This window comes from Pyrgilauda ruficollis, unplaced genomic scaffold, assembly GCF_017590135.1.
Source record: "Pyrgilauda ruficollis isolate IOZ18807 unplaced genomic scaffold, ASM1759013v1 scaffold183, whole genome shotgun sequence".
Lineage (NCBI taxonomy): Eukaryota > Metazoa > Chordata > Aves > Passeriformes > Passeridae > Pyrgilauda > Pyrgilauda ruficollis.
The window spans coordinates 624,779-649,833 of record NW_024517318.1 but is presented as its reverse complement, the minus strand read 5'-3'; the positions used below and the strand labels follow the sequence as shown (position 1 = coordinate 649,833).

At 44.2% G+C, this 25,055-nt stretch overlaps 1 protein-coding gene across 21 annotated transcripts in view; it reads right to left on the bottom strand.

The window, feature by feature from the left end:
• The window catches only part of PPFIBP1 (PPFIA binding protein 1), a 101,991-nt gene that overhangs the window by 28,199 nt on the left and 48,737 nt on the right, over nucleotides 1-25,055 (bottom strand). For 17 of the 21 annotated variants that reach the window (XM_041464712.1, XM_041464713.1, XM_041464711.1 and 14 more), the window contains 5 exons: nucleotides 19,057-19,217; nucleotides 16,994-17,199; nucleotides 6,199-6,285; nucleotides 4,858-4,971; nucleotides 4,180-4,311 (listed from right to left, as the gene is read on the bottom strand). In XM_041464712.1, the coding sequence (XP_041320646.1) occupies nucleotides 4,180-4,311; nucleotides 4,858-4,971; nucleotides 6,199-6,285; nucleotides 16,994-17,199; nucleotides 19,057-19,120 (603 nt within the window). In that variant the 5' untranslated portion in view covers nucleotides 19,121-19,217. The remainder of the gene's footprint in view (nucleotides 1-4,179; nucleotides 4,312-4,857; nucleotides 4,972-6,198; nucleotides 6,286-16,993; nucleotides 17,200-19,056; nucleotides 19,218-25,055) is intronic. The other 4 variants (XM_041464717.1, XM_041464716.1, XM_041464718.1 and 1 more) reach the window with 2 other exon arrangements.

Genomic DNA, 25,055 nt, shown 5'->3' with positions numbered 1-25,055 from the left:
GGGGCCAGGAAAATCCTGCTTCTCTGTTCAGCTGCCTGGAGCCCAATAATAAGGATGGGCAATGGAAAACAGTGGCAGACATCCTTCAACACGCAGCAGCCACATCCTCCCCTCTGCAGTCCCTCCTGTCCCAGACTCACCAGCCATCACCTGCTTTTTCAAAATATGAAGCGATTACACTGTAAAAATCCACGTTTCCACTACTTAAAAGAGTCCTCTCACTGAGGGCTGAACAGAGGAGCCATGATAGGTTTCTACAAGAAAAGGCACCTGTGCTTAAGCATCAATGGCACCACAACATCTGCGCTTTCCAAATTCAGCCTGGCTTGGAATAAACTGAGCCATCACAAAGTCACATCTGAGCTCTTTAGGAGACTAGCTCAACCTCCTGGCTATCCTGATGGATCCTGCCAGGTTTGGGGGTCAGACTTGAGTGCCCCTAGCTCCCTTGGTCAAACAAACCCTGAGTATGACTGCTCCACCAAGCCTCCTCATCCTCTAGGTCAGAGAATGGACTGGGTTGGGAGGGGCCTTAAAGCCCATCTTGTTCCACCCCCTGCCATGGGCAGGGACACCTTCCATTGTCCCAGGTTGCTCAGAGCACTGTCCAACGTGGCCTTGGACACTTCCAGGGATAGGGTAGCCACAGCTTCTCTGAAAAACCTGTGCCAGGACCTCAGCACTCTCAAATAAATATTTTTTATGGTCCTTATGTTTGCTTTCCTTTCTACATCTGAAGCAAACCCTATCCATTGGGTTACATCCAACGATTACCATGTACATCCAAGCTGTACATTGAGCTAACAGCACTAAGCACAGTTTCTCAGAGCTAATACTATAATTAATAGAGATTTATATTTATAAATTAACAAGCCAGAAGCTGACATTTAGAGGGTATTCATGGGTCCCTGATAACACCTGCCTTTCAGCCCCACACCACATTTCCTAAGCTTACAAGCCTTTGGTTATTATTTTGTGTTTAATGAACCTGATGCTAAGAGAGCAGCATCTGTATTTCTTCAGAAAGATCCAAGTTCAGTTCTCAGAACTACAAGGAAAGTGAAAATACTGAACATGTTAATGTTTTTAGTAATTACTACTTTTAATCTATGACTTTCTAATTCAGGAACACCTGAAATTCCTCAACAATTGATTTGTATGGAGCTTTTCTCTCCTGCAGCATGATCCAATGTCTAAATATGCTGTGTTGAACTCACTGCCAAGGCTGTTCTCCACATATTTGTCTCCTGAACTACATGACTTTTAAAATACTCAGTGTGACACAGAAAACAGAACAATCTTGCAACCAGATTGGAGGTGATGGTGGATAAATCACAAAGAATTCCCTGTGAGTGAGCCAGTTTTAGCCTCTGGCTGCTGCTTCAAAGGCCCAGTCTGGCTACGGACTCCTTCCCAAATAAACTCCCTCACAGGGTATTTTCTTACATAAACTCAGCCCAACTCAGACCACCCGTGTTCCTCAAGGAAAATAATGCTAGTGTCTGCTGAGAAAGTGGAAATACTGGAATAATTCAAAGAACAGAACAATTAGAATCTCTATTAAGTACACAATTAGCTTTGAAAAAGCTGTGTGTTTGTGAACATCTAGACAGCAAATCCTAGAGCACAAAGATCTAGAGAGGCATCTGCTTAGACAAAGAACAGGGAATATGAGTAACCAGCCAAGCTGGAATGGGAAGTTGCGATGACAGACATAAGGAACAAATGGGTAATATGAAGGATTTAATCAGAATGGTAATTCTGTAGGAGACAGTAGCTGCACAAGTTGTCAGACATCAAATTTTTTCTTTTCCCTAAATAAAACCAGAAGCAATATTTACAGTTTTGCTTTCCTAGTCTGGGTATGAACCTTTTTCTATTTTGATCACTCCACATAAATGCCATAACGTGTTTTAGGGTCAAATATTTTAAATATTAATTTAAATACTCAGCTCTTCTAAAATAATTGATAAACAGCAATATAATTAGATCAACACAATAAAATACTGCATACTTCTGAATAAGTACTGCCTCCAAAATATCTCTTAGAGATTCTGTAAGAGCTGAGACCCTCCAACTAATAAGACATTCAAATTTTCACTGAACCAAATGGAAATTAAGACATAATATCCCTTCTAGCATTTAAGCCTAAGCATTTTTACAGCTATAAAGTGTTGAAATAAAGAAGAAACAATATAATAATATATGTAACATTAACTATATCATTCTGGATTTCAAATGGAGGGAGAAACATTTTAGTAATAGTTAATTAGTTCTGGCATAAATATCCTTGATATAAATCCGTACAGTCCCTAATTACAGTAACTACAATTTAAATAAAATTTAGATTATTTTTATCAAAGGCATTTAGTGTCTTTCAAAGTATTTCAAAGAGGAAGGTCTTCATAGAGGATAAGCCTCTTGCACAGAGATTACAGATTTGCAGTTTGTGATGTACTCCCCACACTGTAACCATTTTTCTGGGAACCTGTGGCTTCATGTCCACCTTCCTGGTATGCTGAGCTGTGCTATGAAGTTATGGAGAGACTGCAGTTCAGGGGGGAAACAAAGAAAGAGGGAGACCAGGAGAACTCTACAATATTCAGTAAAAATAAGGGCAGAAATAGAGGAAGCAAATCACTCAAAGCCCAGTCACTGTTAGCAGTTCTAGAAAGCAGAAGAAACTACAGGGTATTTGAAAATGAAGATTCAACAGAACCCAGGCCAGAAAGCACCTGCTCCCTGTGGTCATCTGGACCAAACCTTGCCTCCTCACAGCCATTTACTGCTGGTGCCAGCTCGTTTATCCCTCATTTGGGCTGCTTAGAGTAAGTGTCAGCACACAGAGAGTTATTTGCTGTGTGCTGTAATTCATTAAAGAGCTGAGCTCTGTGTGGGAAGAGTCCCAGAAGAGCTGTGAGAGCAGCCAGCTCTTACACACACTTCCCATGGGTGCAGGAGACCTTCAGTGATTCCCTCCACTCTTCCCCCTGCCAATTTCTCCAGCAATGCCACGCACAGAGCTTGTCTGCACTACACAATCAGCTGCTTTGAAGGCAGTGCTGTGATACTGTCACACAACACCTGTTACCAACTAGAGGCAAAGGTAAGAGGAAGAAACAGGAATCCATCCCAGAGCTTGGCAGCACCCAAGGAAATGTGCTGCACTGGAGGAATGAACACTGCTGTCACTACCAAAAGAATCACTTCCAAACCTGAAAGTGATACAAGTCATTAGTTTTCAACCTGTGGCTTTCTTTGGGTCTGCAAATTACTTCAGACAGGCACAAAGAGCAATCCAAAAGCAAGACTGACTTTTGTTTTTGTGCTTGCAATACAACTGAGGAATGGTGCTTTACCGGAAACTGAGCAGTTGGAAAACCACTGGCAGAAGTGCAAAGGGCAATTTTGTGTCCTGTCATGACAATATGGCTTCTTTCCTTCTAGAAACGAATGACACCTGGAACATCCACAATCATAACAAACACCTGACATTTCAGCTCATTTATGAATCCAGAAATGGAAATTTTCTTCTGCTTCATAGGCAGGCTCTGAGATATTTCTGATAGGGGCTCTATCATCCTGTCAGGACAGCTTAGCTGATACTTGGAGTTCCCTGGGTTTGCCCACCTGCTTTGAGCATTTCTGGCTTGCAACGTGAGCGAGGTTCAGCTACACAGACTTGCAGCACAGAGTGAAATGCCCCAGGAGAGCACTGCCAGGGATGGCAGCTCCACCTGGCTCTCTTCCCAGGCTCCCGTAAGGCTGGGCTCTGAAGTCAGGCTTCCCAAGAGCCCCACAGCAAGTCAGCTCACTCTCTGTTCCTGCGCAGTGTCTTTGCACATGGGTGCTTTTTGTACTTGCCTTAGACATGCCTTACTCAGAAGGTGACAGTTTTATGTGGGGTCAGGAAAGTGCAGTATGTTAATTTTATTAAAATCCAACCTAAATCCACCCCTCCTGAGACCTAACAGCCAGAATCAAAAACTGCCTTTGGAAATCTTTCTTTGTAAAACCAGAATTTAACAAAGAGGACACTTTTTGCTTTAAAATGAACATGCTGTAACCTTAAAGATTAGTTCCCTTTCTTGCCTGACAAAAAAAAAATCCCAGAAAATGTTCAGGTGAAGGTGAAGACACATACAGCTTTCACAGTTTATCCTGTCAGGGTTTACTCACCTCTGTGTCTCTGAATCTGTCCTCATAGTCCAATCTATCCTTCTCTACAGATGTAAGCTTTAATTTCAGAGTGGAAATCTCTGCCATAAGATCCAGCTTCTGAGTTTCAAGGGTTGTTCTGCTTAAAAGCTCCTGATTCAAGACAAAGAGGAAGAGAACGGAATTATTTACCCAAGGGGAAGAAACCAGCAATTTATTTTGACAGCCAAAGGTCTCCTTCATGGGGAATAGCATCACCCTCATCCTTGCACTATGTGAAACCCTGAGACACAGCTATTATCCATCTGACAGATTCCAGGCACCTAGGATGCATCTGGGATCACAGGGGCACTAACACGGGCTGGCTGCCAGGACAAGAAAAAATCTGTCTGTCATCACAGTCGCTCTGGGCAGCAAGGAGCTGTGAGGGGAATCCACCCATCCTGCCAGAGGCTTTCATCTAAGGCTCTTGGAAGTTCAGTGGGGAAGGACTCAAAGGAGGGCAAAACTGGATTCCTGCAGCATTAAGCAGTACTGACATTACTAAACACAAAGACTTTAAAGCCAGTATGGTAGAAAATGATCCCTTAGCTAAGAGACATCAAAGGCTGCAACACCTTGAAGGCCACTGTTCTCACCAAAGTTTGTTAACACAGAAGGAAGACAAGACAGCAAGACAGACATGGAGCTGTGAAATACCTGCTGTAGCATCTCCTCCGTGGCATTTAGCTTCTCCCTGTGCTCCTCCAGGCAGAACTCCAGGTCCCGGATCTTTTCTCCCTGGGCCTCCACCTGGTCTGTAAGCACACTTACCTGGACAGCAGGAAAAAAGGGATACACGTTTAACACCTTGCACCTGTGCCATATGTGTCAGCTGAAGAACTGCAGGTGAGCAACACTGCTGGTTGGGCCAAAGATTAACTGGGACCATGCAGGGAGGAAGAGGAGGAGGAGGAGGAGGAGGAGGAGGAGGAGAAGAAGAAGGAGAAGGAGAAGGAGAAGGAGAAGAGGAGGAGCAGAGCTCTGCAGTGGACACACCACTTGGCAAAGAAAACAGAGAGGAGGAAAAGCTCTCCCCTCACACTTAATAGAATTTCAGTCAAAGTTCTGGCAGACACATTGCAATTCTGCAACTCCCCTCCTCACTGGAGGTTTTCACAAGGGGTGGCTGCTGCATTTTACTGCCAATACGTATGCCTTTGATGTGACAATACATTAACTCAACCCATTAGCTCCTACCTTAAGCACCACATAAACCTCCCTACTTATAATATATTCTCCTTCCCAAGTGATTGCACACAGTGTACCATAACAAGCACTTTCCCCTTTTCAGAACAATAAAAGCAAAGAAGGTTAAAACACACAGCCAGAAGCTGGGTAAGACCAAGACAACATTTTTAAGACAGCAGACAGATTCTCATTTTGCCTTTTCTGAATTAATTTTTTCATTTTCAACAGGCTCTTCCTGCAGTACGGGTGGGAAGGAAGGTGAGCTCAGTGCTGTCACAGCCCCTAGGCTGGGTTCACATCAGGGGATGGACCTGTGCAGGTATTCTGGCTCCAACAGCAAGAGGAAGCCAGCAGTCAGAGCAGCCAGGACTGACCCCCAGCCCAGCAGCAGGTGAGCAGGACCACCAAGGAGCTGCTTGTCTCCTACTGCTGGCTAGCCAGTCCTGCAGCTTTTGTTACCTTTCCTAAGGACAGGACAACTGTCTACTGATGCAGACATCATGTGAATGGCCCTGGGAAATAGTGATCTTAAGGATACACATGGATGTAAGTAGGTGGCTTCTCTGCAGACCAGCTCCGCTAACCAAATTCAAAGAGAACAAATATACAGACAGGAAGACCTTTAGATTTTTCCTGCAATCTAAATTCACACCTTTCTCTAATCTGGGTTAATTCTCACATACCAGCAAGTCTTCTGAACACTGTCTAAGACATCACAACTCCAAATAAATTCTCAGAGGTTTTACCACATACTTTCAGACAGTCTCATGAATGCAAGAGCAGAAAAAAATAATTTGGATGACAACTCACTTGAAGAACAAGAGATTCCTTATCATTTTCCAGACGAGCCAGCCTTTCTTGATAAATATCTCCATTCCCAGATATGTGTCCATTAGTCTGGAAAAGACAATAAATATTGCATAGTCAGCTATTGTGCCACAGTATTATCCAATGTTATCAAAACACTTAATGAGACCATTTTTAGTCTGACAGTTTAAGAACATGTTTGAAATATTCTCCAGCCCTCTAAGAGTTATAAATCAAATAAACAAAGGACACATGACCACGATTCAGGAGAGAATTCTTCAGGGGCTTAAAGACAAGAAAGGAAGAGCCTTCTGGTGACCCAGTTCTGCAAAATTCACTTACTGTGCATTCAGCATTTTGCTAACAAAACTTGGATTCATTGCTACACAATGCTAAGCCATCCTTGCAAAGAGACAAATACCCTGAGACATTCAGCAAGTGAATAAAGCCAAACACACAATCTACAAAATGTGTATTATGCTTCTTGCAAGTCATACACACAGTCAGAGACATCCTTTTACATCAGACACATTCTATGGGGTATGGGTGAATGTCTGCACTCTAAACACATCTCTTTGTAAAGCTGCCTGAGGCGAGAGAGAAACACGAATACATGTTAATGCTATCAGAGAGTTCAGAGGAATCAGCAACTTTCTTCATAATAACTTCAATGCTCTTGAGCAGCAGAAAGGATTTTGTTCTATCCATATTCAAAGCTGTCTCAAAGCACTTCATGATCCAGGCCACAATCAGATCTTGGCTCAGAAAAGGAAGCCTTATTCCCATCATGGCATAAATCGCTTAGAGGAGTCTGAGAAGCTGCTCTGAAATCCAGGGCACTCAGCAGAGACACCCAACAACGTTGAGGGGCCCTAATTTACTCCTGAATGTGTAATGAAAAGAAATTGTGTGACTGACCCTTGTGCTCCCGTGAGCCTGCAGCACAACTATGGCCTTGAGAGGCCATCACCACTCAGGAGCTCCAAGCCTCCAGCTCCTGCATGGAATCTCCCCTGATTACAGAGGATACCTCAGGAAACCTCCTGGCTAAAACTCCTTCTCTAAATTACAATTCTGGCCTTGGGTGGTGGTAGAAACTGCCTTATTTGAGCCTGAAACAATAGAACGCCCTCCAGCATCACTTAAAGATCTGACATAAAGCAAACAGGAGGAGGTAAAAGTGTTTGACCTCACCTCAGTGCTCTCAAGAAATCAGGCTGCGTCCTGGCAAGTCTTATATCACTGAGCAGTACCAAAAGTGTCTCACAAGCATGAAATTTCACTTGGTGACCATAATATCTCCCCTGAAATTTGCTCCAGCAGACTAAGAAAGGATGCTCTCTAGTAATTTGTACCAGTACCTCATCACAATGATCTAACTTATGACCCTGTATCTGAGTTTTTTAGCAGCACAATACTAAGCCATCTCACCACCCAGACACTAAACCCCAGGGCAAAATTCCTCTAAACTTCTGAGTTTGCCACATCTTCCCCCTGACATCTACCAGAATTTAGCTCATACCATTCAAGATCAGTGAGATCTTCCATTTTGTAACACTTCAATTTAGGTGAAAGAATTCAAAATGAAATAAACCTTTCAGCTGTTCAACCAGTAGATTATGCTTCAGATTTTGTGACCCGAGTTGTTTGTGAAAACAGACCTGAGGTTTTGTCTACTTTTGCGGCTCTGCAGCTCCCTTGTCCTTCAAGAGCTCCAGTACATCTCAAGCACTTACACAGTCTGCATAAGAACAGCATCTATATTTTGTAATACACAACACATTTATCAGTCCGGTGCATGTGTCTGATGTGGGAAAGTGGTATCCAACCCTCACCACAGGCAGCAGAGCTGCAAAGACACTTTTCCATGCTGCTGAGGCTAACATGGAATTCCTTGCCAAAGCACAGACTTGACTCCCTGCCTCCCAACCACCACATCAACACCTGAACCACTGACCCTCCTGATAGCTCCAGTCAGCTTAACCAGACACAAATGAACTAAAACAAAGACTGCAGGAGGAAAATGTGGGGAGGACACTCTTGGTTTCACAGCACGACTAAAATGTCTGTGAAAACCAACAAGGTGTGAAAGCAGAACGTTAGTCATTGTGCACAGCATCTAGCCAAGATATCTTTGTTGTTAAACTCCACTCGCATTTCTCAGAAAAAATCCGCTTGGTTCAGCACACCAGCCTTGCCTTTAAAGTAGGAGTGCTGGGAGAGGGAGAGTTCAGGCTGCAGCTGCGCCCTGCCATTAGAGAGAGGTGATGGGAACCCCAAACAGGACAAGTGAAAAGGCTGTTCTCCCACAAAACAAAAATTAGTGCTAATAGAATCACAGACTCCTTAAGCCTGGAAAATACCTCTAAAATCATCAAGCCCAACCATGAACCCAGAACCACTACCATGTTTGCCACTAAACCATGTTCTCAAATGCCATATCCACACATTTTTTAAATCCCTCCAGGGAGGGTGACTCTACCACGTCCCTGGACAGTCTGTTCCAATTTTTAATAACTCCTTCAGGAAAGAAACTTTTCATAATATCTGACCTAATCCCACCACAGCACAACTGGAGGCCATTTCCTCTCATCCTGTCAAACACTTAGGGCAGTTCATCTATTCTTTGGGAGAAACCTTGCAGAAATGTCTTGGTTTTGCAAGCTGTGCATACTGGGTGCAAAGAATTCTTTTCTGGGTATTGCCAGTAATATTTTCTAAAATCTGCATGAAACCAGACCTCCTGCAGCACACCAAACCCAGAAAATTCTGTGTACAACACAAGAGTTGTTTTCTTTTTGCCTGAAGTAAACTTCTACATAATACCTGTGACTGACTCTTAATTTGAGGTATGAAAAGGCTAGAAAGCCCCTGACTTTGGTTTCAGTGGAGAAAATGATGATAATTGGAGAATGGATGATAGAGAGAGACCATAGCAGCTATTTCCAAGAGCAGCAACCTAAGCACTGCTTACAGTGGTGCAGAGACCCAGGACCTGGAGGCACTGGACACATGACACCTTCCCAGATATTTGCCCTGGACTGTCTTCACAGGTAAAAAGTTGATTCCTGGCATGATCTTCTTCACAGAGAGATGAGGAAGGAAGAGGGGAGATGAAACATATGAGAAGAACAGAGCAATAATGGTAGTGAGCAGGACTGAAGAGAAATGGAGCAGGAATATGCTCAAACACTGGATTTAGGAAAGTAGTGCATCAGAAGATGGGGTGGAGGGACCCCCAGTGGGAAGGAATAGGCTGCAGGGAGGTCTGAAAAATGCCAGGAGACCTGGTGTGTGCAAAACCTGGGTAAGCACTCAGTGTGTCCCTCAGGAGCACTTCTCCACAGGGAATCTGCATCCTCCCCTGCAACTGGGCCCAGCACTCACCCTGCAGAGCAACAGCTCCTCTTTGGGGGAGGAGGGGGAGGAAAAGAAATAAAACAGTAAGAGAAACAAAAAAGAAAAGCAAATATTTGATTGAACAGCAACTGCAAGCATATTTAGGACATTTGGTAGCTCTGGATCAAATTTGTATCATTTAAGTCTATAAAGCATTAACATACTTTACTAGCTGTGTGAGAAAGGCTTTCCATTTCCTGAAGAACGCTCTTTTCATCAGTAACTTAAAATCTATCTTCAATTAAGCAGCTAGATTTTGCTTGTGTTTTCAATGTTAGTGATTAATTGAAAAACACTATATATGGGAAGAGAATGCAGATTTACCAATAGTGATTTTAATCCTAAAAACAAAAGAACAGTTGTCATAATGCCACTGAGGCTTCACAGAAGTCTGAGGTCAAGCATATACTTATAAAATGCCTTGTAAGATCAGACCAAGTGGACTTATAAACTCTGCAAGATCAATCCACAGTTAATCTGTTAAACAGATGTAACATGTGAAAAGCTTTGTCCGTAATCATCTAAGTGTAAAAATCCACGCTGCTCTGGAGGGAATTATTCCTGTGGCAAGTACAAGCATCACCAAACTTCCACAGCCTGCCTGACATCAGTCTTTAATCCCTTTTCCCTGGAAGTGAGTTAGAATTCCAAACCACAGGAACATTTCTAGTGGCTGCTGGTTTAAACCTAATAATAAAAAAAATTATTTAAAAAATCAGTTTCCTCTCAGTTGCTGAATTCTCCTTTCAAAAATAAACCTCATTTTTAGCTTACCACAGCTGATACCCTCATTTTCCTTCATTTTCTCTTCTGCTTTGGAGATGAAATAAGCAGCACAAATCACACTGCTCTTGCTGGATGTACAAGTTTGGTTTGCATAGAAGGAACTGCAACTCCACAGCATCATTTCCCTGTGCAGCAGATTGCACTGACTGTTTTGACCACCACAGTCAAGTCAACAGTTGGGCAAGTGAGCCTTTCTCAACACCTCTTTCCTGACCATCTGGAATTAAATTAGAGCTCATCAACATGCTTACATGGTTCAGATCATTACAACACATATTACCTATGCTCAGTTAAACAAAGCTGCTGCTTGTTCCCTCAGCTTTAGAGCCCCTTGCAAGAAGGTTCCTCCAGCCTCAGCTTCCTCAGCATCAATTGGTGTGCCTTGGGCAGAGCCTCTGGGTTTCACAAGACAAGTACCCACTACCTGTGATACAGAACCGTGACAGCTTTACTCTTTGTCAGCATCAATCCCATCCCAAGTTCATACTGGTCATACTATCTGAGCTGGTGTGTAACCAGTTTATGTGGAAGCCCACCTCTGCCCTCCCAAACCAGCCTCTCCTGCACTTCCCACTTCCCTGCTCAAAATATTTGCAGCCTTTTCCACATACTCCAGCAGACCTACTGCAAAGCTTTTCCTAAAGTTTGCAGGTTACTTCCTGCCCAGAGAATAAGAAGGGGAAAAAAAAAACAACCACACACCCACTCAAAGCCCCCCACATGATGTTTTAAAAAATAGAAGTGAATTCTGAAAGAAAAGCAGCTGAACACAGCCCTTCACTCTGAGACATTTACCTGAAACATTTTGTAAGCATAAACAACACGCTGCTGAACAGGGAAGATGCAACCTTTCTACAATATTCTGTTTCCTCAGCGGCAGCCCAGCTTGTGCCTGGTGCAGGAGAAGGATGAGAGGCTCGTTCCCAGCGTTGCCCAGCTATGACTTGTCACCGGGAGAAATGCAGGAGCCAGCACAGGCAGAGATCTCCTTACCTTATTTAGCCAGACACAGTGCCCGTGAATGTCCCAGCTATACTCCGTGCTGGTCATGACTGTTTTCAAGCATTCACGGACGCCAGAAGCCGAGGCTGAGGGCTCCGGGCTCCTCTGAGCCGAGGTTAGGTGACAGCAGGTCCCCTTGCCCAGCCGAGGATGGAGGCGAGCGGAGTGGAAGACGTGGGAAGCAGCAGCGCTCCTCAGGCGGAGCAAGCAGCTCTGGGGAATTAACACATCAAAGCCCGGCACGAAACTTCTCCAATCCGGCACACAGGAGGGAGATGCAGGCAGGGAGGTGCAGAGCAGCATAAACCCGACCGGGAGCAAGGACAGCCCCACGCAGGTGGCACCCGGCCACCTCCACCCTCACTCTTGTCACCAGCACAGCTCCCTCCTCCGGACTCTCCTGGAAAGCATCCGACCTAACAGCACAGGAGAAAAGAGCAATTCCCACCCCTCCACCTGAGCACAAAGTAAGCAGGAGGGGCTTTCCTAGTAATTGTAAAAGCTGCAGGAACACATGCAATTAATTCACGTGTAGACGCCAAGAAAAAATTGAAGAGTTGACTCAGCTGTCCCAGGTCTCACAAGTGGCTTGTCCCAAGTTTATGTCATACTTCAGAGTGATGTAAGAAGCAACAATAACAATGAAACTCTGTCCTCGGATTCAGGTTTCAATTGACCCACTACCAGCAGCAGCATGACAAATTCTTAGTATTTTTGACCACAGAGCCCAGCTCTGAGAGTCCTGTGATTACCTCAAAAAAAAAAGTTTTATTATTATAATAAACTGTCTACAACTACCATTGATAGACAAAATCTCAAAACCATGAATTCTGAATAACTCAGGAGATATCAGGAGAACAAAGGACAAGCAGAAGCTGTGTTTTTTAAGCCAAACGGATTCATTTTGGATGGGGAATGGTGATTTTTGATGGGTTGTCCTTACTGCCAAAGAACTCATCCCCGATGCATGAAGATGCAACAGCAAGGCATACTATAAATAAGCCCATATTATCTTCCAGTGTTAAAAACACACCAATCTGGATGATCACATTTAGCAAGAAGCAGGGTCCTGTGTTTCCAGAACCTTGGGAGGTGCATCTCTCAGAGACAAAATGCATTGCCAGTAGGGAGTGGATGATGACAGGCTGACATACGATACCACAAGACTCCTTCCATACTGCAACTCGAGGAGAGATCTCAAACTTTTTGGTGGTAACACCCTGGTGCCACACATTAGCATAGGACCTTTTGATACACAAACTCAACATAAGCAGAAGCTGCATCAAATGACTGCACTGCACACCCACACCAGGATAATCAAACAACAAACTTGCGTTTGAAGACAAGCTTTATTTTTTCCCCATGAATAAGAGATGATTTCTGGCTAACCAAACTGCATCCTCCACTTGGGAATCACCTTCTTGCTCAAATAGGTCAGCATATCTCTGTAAGATTACAAAGCTATGTCTATCCAGCAAGGAAAATTCCTCTCTTGAAAGCTAATATCCCCTCATATTAACTCATTACTCCCAGCTACTCTCTGGAACAACCAACTTAAAGGAAAAATGTCAAAATCTGAATCTGGTCTGTGAGGCAGCAGCAACACATTGGACTGCATGAGGCACGATGGATACCTCAGCTCAACCACCATCCTGAGATGAACTGAAAATGTTTTGTGGCTGGACTTGATTATGATCTTAAAGGTCTTTTCCAACCTTAATGATTCTACACAATTCAAGAAGCCTTTGGAGGCCATAAAGTTTTGCTTGATCCTAAAGTCAATTTCAGAAATTCACTTATGGAGTGAAAATAATTATTAAAATATGCCTTATAATATATATATTTAAATTCAGAAAGTCACTTCCAAAGCTGCACTTGCTATGGGTTTTAAAGAAAAAAATCTTATGTTATCCTGGCTGTTTTACTTCAGGGACACATCCTTTAAAGAGGAGAAGGCACACACCAGGACTCACATACACAAGTTCAGATGAGAAGCATGGGGAAAATGGCTCTGAGGTGTGGGAAGGCACTGTCCACCCACTCCTACCCTTCACTCTTCTTTTTAACAAGACATAGTTGGTTTCCTCTTTCTGGGAAAGTAGTTGCATAAGATGTATTTTTTAAAAAATGCAAAAAATCCCCCAACTACTTTCAAGAAAAGTAATAACCAGAAGGAAGACTGTCTCTTGTTTGTTTCAACTGAAGAAAAACTGGAGCAATGCTCATGGCTGGGAGCAAGGTTTGTGAGAATTACTCTTCAAGAGATGGATCTATCAGCTTCCAGCTGGACACAACAAGGCTGCCTTGGTCTTGCAAAATGCGGAGTTTTATTTAAAATGGTTTTGTTACTGGTGCTGATATTAGAGATTACTCACATACTGCCTGTACTGAAGCCAGAAGCTCCATTTTCACAGAGTACAGCACATGCCTTATTACAGCACACACTGAAATACACCAAACATTTCTCCTAACCAAGAGTATTCTGAAAAAACTCCAGAACTTTGGAATTGTTATGATCTGGCCATGGATTTCAGGGGCCTGGCTCCCAGTGAAAGTATAGAGTCCAAACATGTTTGAGCTCAGAAAGGTCTCAGTCCCTTTTCAGACTCAGAACAAATGGCCTCATTTGTACTTTCACCACCAACATTCAACATTTGCACATGGAGATGTGAGCAGGGTTTCAGCAGCAGAGACCAGTTTGAGCTGCAGTGACATGTTACAGTGAAACTGCCTTCTTTGTGCAGCAGAGAGCTGCACGTACAACTTTTCCCAGCTCCCCTTGGGGACCACATGATGGATTCTGTTGGAAGAGCTGTGCCAGATGTCCGGGCACTGCACGTGTGCTCTGGTGTCACGTGGCCATCTGGCACCCACTCGTTAAAAACAAAAAGCAGCACAGGGTGTTTTAACCCACTGGCCCTTTTTGAGTGATTGCACATAAACACACTGAGAGGAGCAGACAGGAAGAGGATCAAGGACACATGGCAGCCCATTCTGGCATGGCAGGAGTTAATGCTGTGCCCCGTTTCACAGAAACTTTGGATGACTGCTGTCATCCCCTTTTGTCAATGTGGGCACCAGTGGTTTGGCTGCAGGAGCCAGGAGAGGATTTTTCCCCTGTGACACACTGTCTGGCAGCAGCAAACACTATTTTTCTTTTCCTCTGAGACACAAGAGGCTTGCTTACAGCCCCACATGGGATGTCACACACCAGTTCCAGCATCCTAGGGGATGCAACTTCATGCACGGAGGATTAAACTAGTTTCAAAGAAGGTGTCTGCCCTTCCTCTCTAAGGAGGAGCATAGCTGCAAAAAACCTTCCTGCAAATCATCCAGACACTTCATATAACACCTCCTTGCTCAGACAAGGACTGGTGACACCGGTGACACGTGGAAATCCTGTGGCTGTAGCACACTATAAGTGGAATGTTAAGTTTTTCCTACAAGGACCTTTAAGGATGACAGAGAATACAGGGTAATAATTTGAAGCAGAATAAGGAGTAATTGAGGCATAGATGGAATAGCAATTTTCTGCAATCTTTGGTACTCACAACCCCTGCACATCTTTTCCAGTGGTTGGGAGGCACTAAACTGAATGGTACAGCAGAGTCTTTCCTCTTCCACTGAGCCCATGGATGCAATAAAAACCCACTGCTGTCTCACTGTCATTAGCTGATCCACACTGTGCAAGTCTGAAGGGCCCCATTCCAGACCTTAACAGAGAGGCACCCCTAAATCACACATCTGCCATCACAAGAGTCTCCACCTCATTAATCTCAGCAGTCACTGAAGCCTCAGCCATACTGCTGGGCCCCATTACTCCAGAATAACCTGCAGGAAATCAGCACCACTAAACATGGCCTACAGATGACTGTGAACACCATGAGAGGTAACAGTTTCCAAGACTGTTTATTTGGTGTATTTTTTGTTTATCAAGGCCAGAGTTGGATGAAACCTGTTATGTCCACTGAGAGCAGTGAGCAGTTACAGCGATGTTCACGGCGATGTCACGTTACACAGGCAGGAAATGCTGATGTTAGCAGGAACTGTGCCCGTTTTAATGATCTGACTTCAATGTCACTCCTGCCTCCTCCTCCTGATCTCAGCGTTGGCTGCCACACTTTGACAGTGGAGGCGAGATCCAAATCCCACTGGAGGCAGTGGGAGAGCTTCCACGTGCTTAAGTTTCAAGCATTTCCAAATGAGTAGTTCAAAGCAAAGATTTTAAAAAAGAAAAAAGAAGGCTCTTCCTTCAGATCTTTCTGCAAGGGCTACAGAAACAAGTCCAAGGTGCCCATCTGTCCCTGCATTGCTGTGCTCATCCTCCATGACAGCAGATGGCACAAAGGGTTGCCCAGCACCAGGCGCAGCAAACATGGCCCTGTACCTGGCAGTCCTCTGGGCTGTGACTGAGTGTTGAGATCAAGCCATTTGTCGAGATAGAAATGCCTTCTGCAAGATCAGCCATGACTCCAGGGAGACTGAGTCTTTCCCAGGGTGTGTAGTGCCCATCCTGGCAAGGGAGCAGGCGATGGTGGCCGTCTGTCCCCACAGCAGCGGCACATGGAACACAGAGCCACCACAGTTCTACAGCAGCCCCAGCCTTCACCAGGGCTGGCACCCCAATTTCAGCAGCACAGTGTGACCTTGGCCAACACCTAGCGTGTGACATACAGAACCTGGCCACGGCTGCAGGACAGATTTGACAGATTATTGCAGCGTGCCCACCCATTGCTGTCACTGTGACAGCTGCGATAAGGCTGGCTGAAAAACTAAAGTGTGGCCTCTGGGAGCAACTCCTGACTTCTGCTGCTGGAGCTTCCCCAAAACCTGCACACACCTGGACTTCCGCAACACAAACAAGCACAAGGATTCTTCCTTGGCCCTGCTTGGAAGTCACCAGTCACAGGGCATCTGGAGGCAAACCCAACAGCTTCTTCAAAAATGATGCTGTTTTAACTCACCCTTTGGTAAGTACAACATTTTATTTCCCAGAGCAGTCTTTGGGTAACCTACACTAGGATAATTGTTGATTTTTTTGGGAAAACCAAGTCTTGGGAAAAGAACTGCCTTCTCAGTTATATTTCTGTGTATTTTTAAAGTAAGGTGACAAAAACTGGCTGATTCACAAACACAGAAAATAGAAGCTTGGTTTGGTATCCAGACTGAAGAGATGCAGAGCTTACACCATTCCCTTATGTTATAAATCAGGTGAGGAAGCTCTGTAATAACACTGATCCCCATGGGAAAAAAAAACCACTGTCAAAAATGCTTTTTACTGAAAAGTATTCAAAACTGCTTCTTTTCCCCCACCTAAACATCTGATTCTTAAAAAAAAGTCTTTCCCCAGCCCTCTGAGACGAAACTGCAGTTACCAAGTATTGTTTGCTCCCTAGACTGAGGCACAGTGGTACATCAAAGACAGCAAAGGCCAACCCACTGCAAGAGGCATTTGAGCAACAGCTTTTCCAAGACTCCACAGCAGTATCTCCAAAATAAAATCTCTTCCCTGATATCCACTCTAAGCTTTATAAATAGCTGTGTGAAACAGAGCCAGTCTACCCAAAACCCAAAATGAGCCTGGTAGAGGTAAAACAAGGTGAGACTGTACCATTTGACTTTGGAGCCATTCGATGAGAGCCTCTGCTGTGGAGTCCGGGACCTGGCAGCGCAGCCCCTCCCTCTCGTCTGCTCCCATCATCTCCAGCAAGCCCCGCAAGTCCTCCACGAGGTGCAGTGCCCGCAGGCCCCCCATGAATGGGGAGGTGGGGGACTGGCAGTCAAAGATGCCATTGGAGTATTCCAGTGCCTTGGAACCTGCAGGGAGCAAAATCACAGGGGGTCAGGCACAGGACGAGGGTTGGGTGCACCCCGAGGCTGGGAAAGGGCAGAGGTTGTTCCTGGCAGGGTTTATCCCAACCAAACTCAGCACTGGTGCTTGGGGAGGGAAGCTCCAGCAGGAACAAGGTGGGCTGGTCCTCAGAGAATGGGAATGCCACAACCTGCCCATGGGGTTGAGGTGTGGACTGGGCTCCTGCTCCCTGGGATGAATTCCCAAGGCAGAAGGTGCCAGGGATGGAACATACTCTGCCAATGCCCTGAATCACCCTGTAGGCACTGAATGATCCAAGTCACATTCCAGTGATGGTGTCCAGAGGAAACCATGCCCTGCATTTTCCATGCAGGAGTATGTTATGCTGCTCCAAGGTACTGGAAATTTTTTAAAATAATAAAAAAGATGAAGATAAATTAAAAGACCAAATCACTTCTACATGGGAGTAAATTTTAAACCCAGCAATATGACACAGTAGCACTGACATTTGCATGTTAATAAAGAGAAAAATCTCTCATTTGCATAAACTCACAGGATGCATATTTGACCTACATTAGAAGGTGCTACATATTAAGTTAGAAAGGAAACTATGAATTTAGGATTAAGGTTGATCTAAGTCAACCTAGCTAATTCCAGCTGTAATTCCAGTACACTGATTTGTGACCTTAATTCTGTAATACCTCGTCACAATGAGACATGTTCATGACAGACCTTCATTTGTGCTGTCAACTTTTAGAAACTACAAGGATATGCCATATATGCACTTCCATGAACTTTCATTCACCCCATCTGGCAAACCACAAAAATCCAAGTATTCTGCTAAATTCCCACTGAAAACAATAAAGAGAAAAATAACCTCAACAGCACATGAGCTGATATGCCTTTCTTATAATATTCCTTTATAGATCTATTCACAGACATGGGTAAATGAAGTCTGTGGTGACTTAAATCTTCCAACATCACATTTTGTTTTTATATTGAACCTCATCCTGCCATAACCAACTTGGGCTCTTGGAAACACAAATACATGATCGGATCCAAACACCAGCATCTACTTATGGAAATTACTGAAGTCACAGCTTACATGTATTTTTAGAGACCATCATGATCAAACTGAATCCCCTTTACATTTGTTCCTGCTATGTGCCCTTAATATCTTTAGGCAGAGAAGAGTCATTGCTCTAACAAAGCATACTGTATGATTTTTTTCCCTAAGGAAAATTGCTTAAGTGTAACTACTAAAAATTTTATAACCATGTTGCTACACTTGCAAGGGCATTTTTGACTGCTGATTTCTTTATCTTTCCCTCCTATGTGTTGGATATTTATATTATTTTCTAACTCATTAGACTCAGCTTAAAAGCACAGGTTGTGTTCTTTGTAATGCCTCTCCCTGGGCAACTTACAATTTACAGGTACTTATGAAAAACTCTGATGTTCAAGGCAGTTCCAAAATTTGGACGAAAGCATTCCAATTTTGAAAAGAACAAAAAAAAAAAAAAAAAAGAAATTTCAATTAATGTTTTAACTCTTCTGAGTTGAGGGAAGTTCAAAGTAGCCACTATTGTCCTTGACTCTCCGCGTGCTCCATGCAGGAGCTGAACTGCATCACTCAGCCATTTCCAGCAGCCCTTTGAGAGAGGGTAGGAGAAAACCCAATCCATGGAGCCTATGAGAGTCTGTGCAATCCCTCCACTTTGGTTACTTGTTAACTCTAAGCTAGAATGGAAGGCACCAAAAGCAATTCCCAGCATATTCCCCTCTCTGTCTGGAACTCTGTCCTCCAGTGGGAGAAAGGAGGACCCAAAAAAGCAAAATAAACACCTGCCCCAAGTGTTTACCTGCTATAATGCCATCCATCTGCTCCAGGGCCGCAGCGAGCATGTCACTTGCATCACTCATCATCTTCTCTCTTCTCAGGAACAATCACCAGCTATACCAAAAGGAGCAGTAAAATGTCAATGGTGTGAGTTGGTCCAGAGCCTCAAGCCTGCAATTTAATCTGCAAAAGAGAATTTAATTTCACTGCATGTTCTCTGAATTCAGGCATCACTGTTGTCAGATCAGAAAGAAGATTGGGGTCATTTGCTGGCCACAATAAAACCCAGAGGTATTCACCACAAGGAATGGACTGAGATCGAGGAATCAAAGGACCAACCTGATGACCCAGTTTCTAGTGGCCCATGGCCTGCTCTGCCCACAGGTCCGTGCTATCCCACAGAACACCTCAGAAATCCCACATGGCACTTCCAGGAAACTCACAGAGAAGACACAGGCCTTCTATCACTAAAGGGAGCTGCAACTCAGCAACAAACCATATGTGTGTCTGCTGTAATTTTCTCCCCAAGCAATAGAAAAAGAGAAGTCTGACCACTTGTCTGAGATTTTTTGATGTCTGACAATCCAGAAGTTCCTGGCATGGAACTGTCTGCCTACAGGCAGGATCTCTCAGATGCCCACAGCTCACTGGATGTAGCATGAGTGCATGGACTATCCCTGCTTTTAGTTTAGCAGATTCACATCGTAACAATGCAATCTGATCTCACTCTCCCACTTCTACGAGCCAGAAGTGGTCCCCACAGCAGTATTTCCATCAGGCTGGAAAAGCAAGCTGGCCCAACATGCTGCCTGTAGGTGAGCTAGTAAACCAGAAATCCTGATAGGCTACAAATTGGCTGAAGTGGAGCTGCAGGGGTCAGAGGCATTCCCAATCCCTCCAGCCCACCGCAACAGACGCACAAACCATCAATATGGCCCAGATTGCTTTGGCTTTAATCTGATACACATAAGATGGCTTCTGCTATAAATACAGCTAGGGAACAAAGCTAAACAAACACCAGGAAGGAAAACTCACTTTAACCTTCGCATGCCCTGCCATTTGGTTTTTGTATTAGGCCACACCACTGCTGACATTTGCTCCAACATGAGCAATTAAGAAAGTTGTTCACAGTATCTCTGGCATAAGTTCTGGAAAACAGTCTACTAAAAAACAAATCTAAACAAAAATCCCTGTTATAAACTGATTTTTCCCTCCTACGAGTCACCTTATTGGTCCGACCCAGCAGGGAGGTGGCTCTTATTGGAGGCTACCAGCTGGCTTTGCTGATATGTTATCCTTAAAACGCCAACAAACATTTCATCTTCCACAACAACATTTTTATTACATGAAGTAGGTCCAAACCCTACGGTAACCTTTGAACAACAACACAAAGACTGCTGCGCTTTTGGCAAATGCCTGGTTTTATTATGTGGTTGTCAGACTCAGAAAAACCAAGAGAACTTTAAACAGTCAAAATACCTGTAAGTTAAGATGTTGCAAATCTTAAAAAGTGCAGTAGCATTGTAACTGAAGACTTTCAGCCTTCAAGGAGGAAGCCCCCAGTTTTAAACACAATGTAAACATTCAGTTTCAATCACTATGAGACCTGCCAGAATATGCAGATCCTACAAGACAACTGGTTCTGTGCCTCCACATCTGATAAAAATGAGCAGAAAATGCAGCTTTTGCGCACACATTCACTTGGACAACACTGAAGACAGTCTCCTTTTTTAGCTGGTTAAGATTTTCTGGCTCTGATATCAGGTCCTGCTCAAATATGGGAGTCTATGAAGGCAGGGTGTGAACAATCTGCTGTGGATTTCCCTCCAAGGGCAAAGAACACAGAGAAAGCCTGGGGCTTCTACAGCCCCAGGCAAAACACTGATTCCTCACAGCTCTAAGTGGGAAAAGACCAACAGCACAAAGCAACCACAAACCCATAGAAGCCAATCAATGTTTGGCAATCAGAAGTGTACATGAGCTTTTCAAAGCTCATGTAAAACACCTCACAGGGCGAGTGAAGAATACAGAGCCAGGCTCTTCTCAGAGGTGCCCAGTGACATGGCAAGAGGCAATGGGCACACGTAAAAACACAGGGAAGTTCACCTTAGAATTAAAAAGGGGAGAGGAAAAAAAAAGCCTAAATAAAAAGAAATAATTTTAAAAAGCTTTTTTACTATGAGAATAGCAAGTAATAGAAAGGGTTGCCCTTTTGGGATCTCCAACCTTGGAGCTACTCACAGCCCAAATGGACCCTACATGGCACATCTTGTCCTGGGCATCCCTGCTTTGGGCAGGGGCTGGGCTGGAGGTCTCCAGTGGTGCCTTCCCACCTCAGCATCAGTGAGCTCAGTGCAGCTCTTGATCAAGCATTAAACACAGTCCTGGAGGCTGGTAGGAAAAGCCTATGTAGGCTGAAAACATACAAAGGAACCGAGTGCTCCCTAACCATATTTGTTCACAGCACACCCCTTGATTCTTACCTTCTGGCTAGGAAATGCATGAACTGGGGACAAGTTCTGTTAATTTGTACAACTATAACTGCTAATTTGTACAACTACAACTGCTAATTTGTATTTGCACAATATAGCTATGGCTTGTAGGCACAGAAAAATCACTATCCTTGCACTTCATCCAGGTGCAACCACCCCTGATGTTTGCCAAAAGCACTCCTTGCTTTCCTAAACAAGGGGTTTGTTCATGGTTGTCAAAAATCCCTAAGGCAGCCCTACTGAAGGGAGCAGACAGTGGTATCAACAAAATCCAAGAGACTTCCAGGTTACCTGCCTCTGCCTCCAAGGAAAGACACATCAGTTTGCACTCCTGAAGGAGCTGCACTGCTGAGAGCAGCAGGGAGAAATTTTAAGATAAAACTTACTTTTAAGCAAGACCCTGCAAACACTCAGACCTCCAAAAACTCTTCCACCACTCACAGAGCATCTGTTAGCAGCCTGACCAAGCCCACAGCTGAGAGACTTGGAGAGGTGAAATCAAAAAGAACAAAAAGCCCCCAAGCTGAACAGCTGGGGATGACACAATAAAATCCCATTTGCCTGGTTATTTGGTCCTAAAAGTGGCCATTGAAAACTAGCCTGGAACAGCACATCCTGCTCTGGCCATCTTCCCAGTACAGTGCAGCACATCCAGCAGTCAGGAAGTAAAATTACTGTAATAGAAAAATAACATTGGAATTATCCTTCCCAAGCAAAGGCATAGAATTATTTTTGGTCTTTGCACAACTATCACCAGCATGCATGGAGGGGGTGGGCAGAGGCCAAAGAGGACCTCATACACCAGGGGAGCAAAGGACCAAACTTCATGGGCTAGAGGAAAGAGGACAACAATAAAACACCAGCAGATTAATCCTGTGCCTCCTGAAGGGCACCCTCTGACTTCACAAACTTTGAGAAAAGCCTCAGCTGGCCACTGACGCAGCAGAGCTTTTCCAATATGTATGTTCCACTCTTCCCTCTTTACAGCTTTCGTCTAATACAAATAAAACCTAAGAGAAAACTCAAGGCTTTGGGTTTTTTTTCTTGGCAGTGATTAAGGAAAACCACACAGGTTAACATGAACAAAAATCCATCTTGGAGGAGTGCAGTGGAGCTCCTTAGGAAAATAATGCATAGCTAATGATGGCAAGCAGTTTAACTTCCCTCCATCCACAAAAGCAGGAAGGGGAAAAAGCATCATTTTAACACCTGGAGGCTGGTAGGAAAAGCCTATGTAGGCTGAAAACATACAAAGGAACCGAGTGCTCCCTAACCATATTTGTTCACAGCACACCCCTTGATTCTTACCTTCTGGCTAGGAAATGCATGAACTGGGGACAAGTTCTGTTAATTTGTACAACTATAACTGCTAATTTGTACAACTACAACTGCTAATTTGTATTTGCACAATATAGCTATGGCTTGTAGGCACAGAAAAATCACTATCCTTGCACTTCATCCAGGTGCAACCACCCCTGATGTTTGCCAAAAGCACTCCTTGCTTTCCTAAACAAGGGGTTTGTTCATGGTTGTCAAAAATCCCTAAGGCAGCCCTACTGAAGGGAGCAGACAGTGGTATCAACAAAATCCAAGAGACTTCCAGGTTACCTGCCTCTGCCTCCAAGGAAAGACACATCAGTTTGCACAGAGCTTCCCCCACTGCTACTCCCGAAGGAGCTGCACTGCTGAGAGCAGCAGGGAGAAATTTTAAGATAAAACTTACTTTTAAGCAAGACCCTGCAAACACTCAGACCTCCAAAAACTCTTCCACCACTCACAGAGCATCTGTTAGCAGCCTGACCAAGCCCACAGCTGAGAGACTTGGAGAGGTGAAATCAAAAAGAACAAAAAGCCCCCAAGCTGAACAGCTGGGGATGACACAATAAAATCCCATTTGCCTGGTTATTTGGTCCTAAAAGTGGCCATTGAAAACTAGCCTGGAACAGCACATCCTGCTCTGGCCATCTTCCCAGTACAGTGCAGCACATCCAGCAGTCAGGAAGTAAAATTACTGTAATAGAAAAATAACATTGGAATTATCCTTCCCAAGCAAAGGCATAGAATTATTTTTGGTCTTTGCACAACTATCACCAGCATGCATGGAGGGGGTGGGCAGAGGCCAAAGAGGACCTCATACACCAGGGGAGCAAAGGACCAAACTGCATGGGCTAGAGGAAAGAGGACAACAATAAAACACCAGCAGATTAATCCTGTGCCTCCTGAAGGGCACCCTCTGACTTCACAAACTTTGAGAAAAGCCTCAGCTGGCCACTGACGCAGCAGAGCTTTTCCAATATGTATGTTCCACTCTTCCCTCTTTACAGCTTTCGTCTAATACAAATAAAACCTAAGAGAAAACTCAAGGCTTTGGGTTTTTTTTCTTGGCAGTGATTAAGGAAAACCACACAGGTTAACATGAACAAAAATCCATCTTGGAGGAGTGCAGTGGAGCTCCTTAGGAAAATAATGCATAGCTAATGATGGCAAGCAGTTTAACTTCCCTCCATCCACAAAAGCAGGAAGGGGAAAAAGCATCATTTTAACACAGATTGATCTATGGCATGGCAGATAAATGAGATATCAAGGTGCACACAGGAGACAGAGAAGCAGAGACATGAAATCCACCCCTGGTATAACATCACTGACGACACACCTGAGAGGAAAGTACTGACAGTGCCCTGCCTGACAGACAATTTAAAATAAGTTTTCTCTTGCTTTCCAAGAAATGACAACACTTACCTTCCCGTGTGCACAACCAGTGCCAGGTGGGGTGTGGGGGGCTGTTTGTACAGAGGCAGATCCCCCTTTTAGAGCTCCCAGCTGAATACCCTGCTCATGCTGACAAGAAGAAGCATAGCTTCGTCAAGCCTGTATTTACAAGCCACCATTAAAAAACCCAAAAATAAAATACAAATGCAGCTCTCTCCACTATCAATGCAGCTAGTTATTTACAAAATACATATTAATCTTCTTACTAGCTGGCATTTCTACCCCATCCCTGGCTGTAACAGAGAAGACATTATGTGGTCTTACTTGTTTAATGTCCCTTCCTCTGGTTCAAACGCACCAGCTGGTTGCTAGGGCTGTGCTGTTCATTTTTCAGTAGGTGGGGATTTTTTTATTTTTATTTTTGAATGACATACAAACCCTCTGGCTACAGTGCTGGTGAAGACGTATTCCAAACGGCTTACAGAGAAAACAAAACGCTGCCCTGCAAATAAACACAAGGAAAGCTGGGGAAAAAAAACCCAACAAGAGGCCCTGTGAATGGAACTGCAGTCTGTTGGTTGCAAACTGGAAAGCTGCCTGGATATGGATTTCAAAATCTGATATTTAATTAAGATGGCAGACTTCAAAAAGAAGGAAAAAAAGTGCTTAAGCATTTTACATATGTAGGAAATGGTAATTTTCCCACCCAGAGGCCGCCTCCTTCCTAGATCAAACAGCACACACAGAGACATCGAGGGCCAACATCTTCAAGCCCATTTTTTTGTTATTTGGGGCGGGGGGGGGGGGGGGGCCCTTTCTG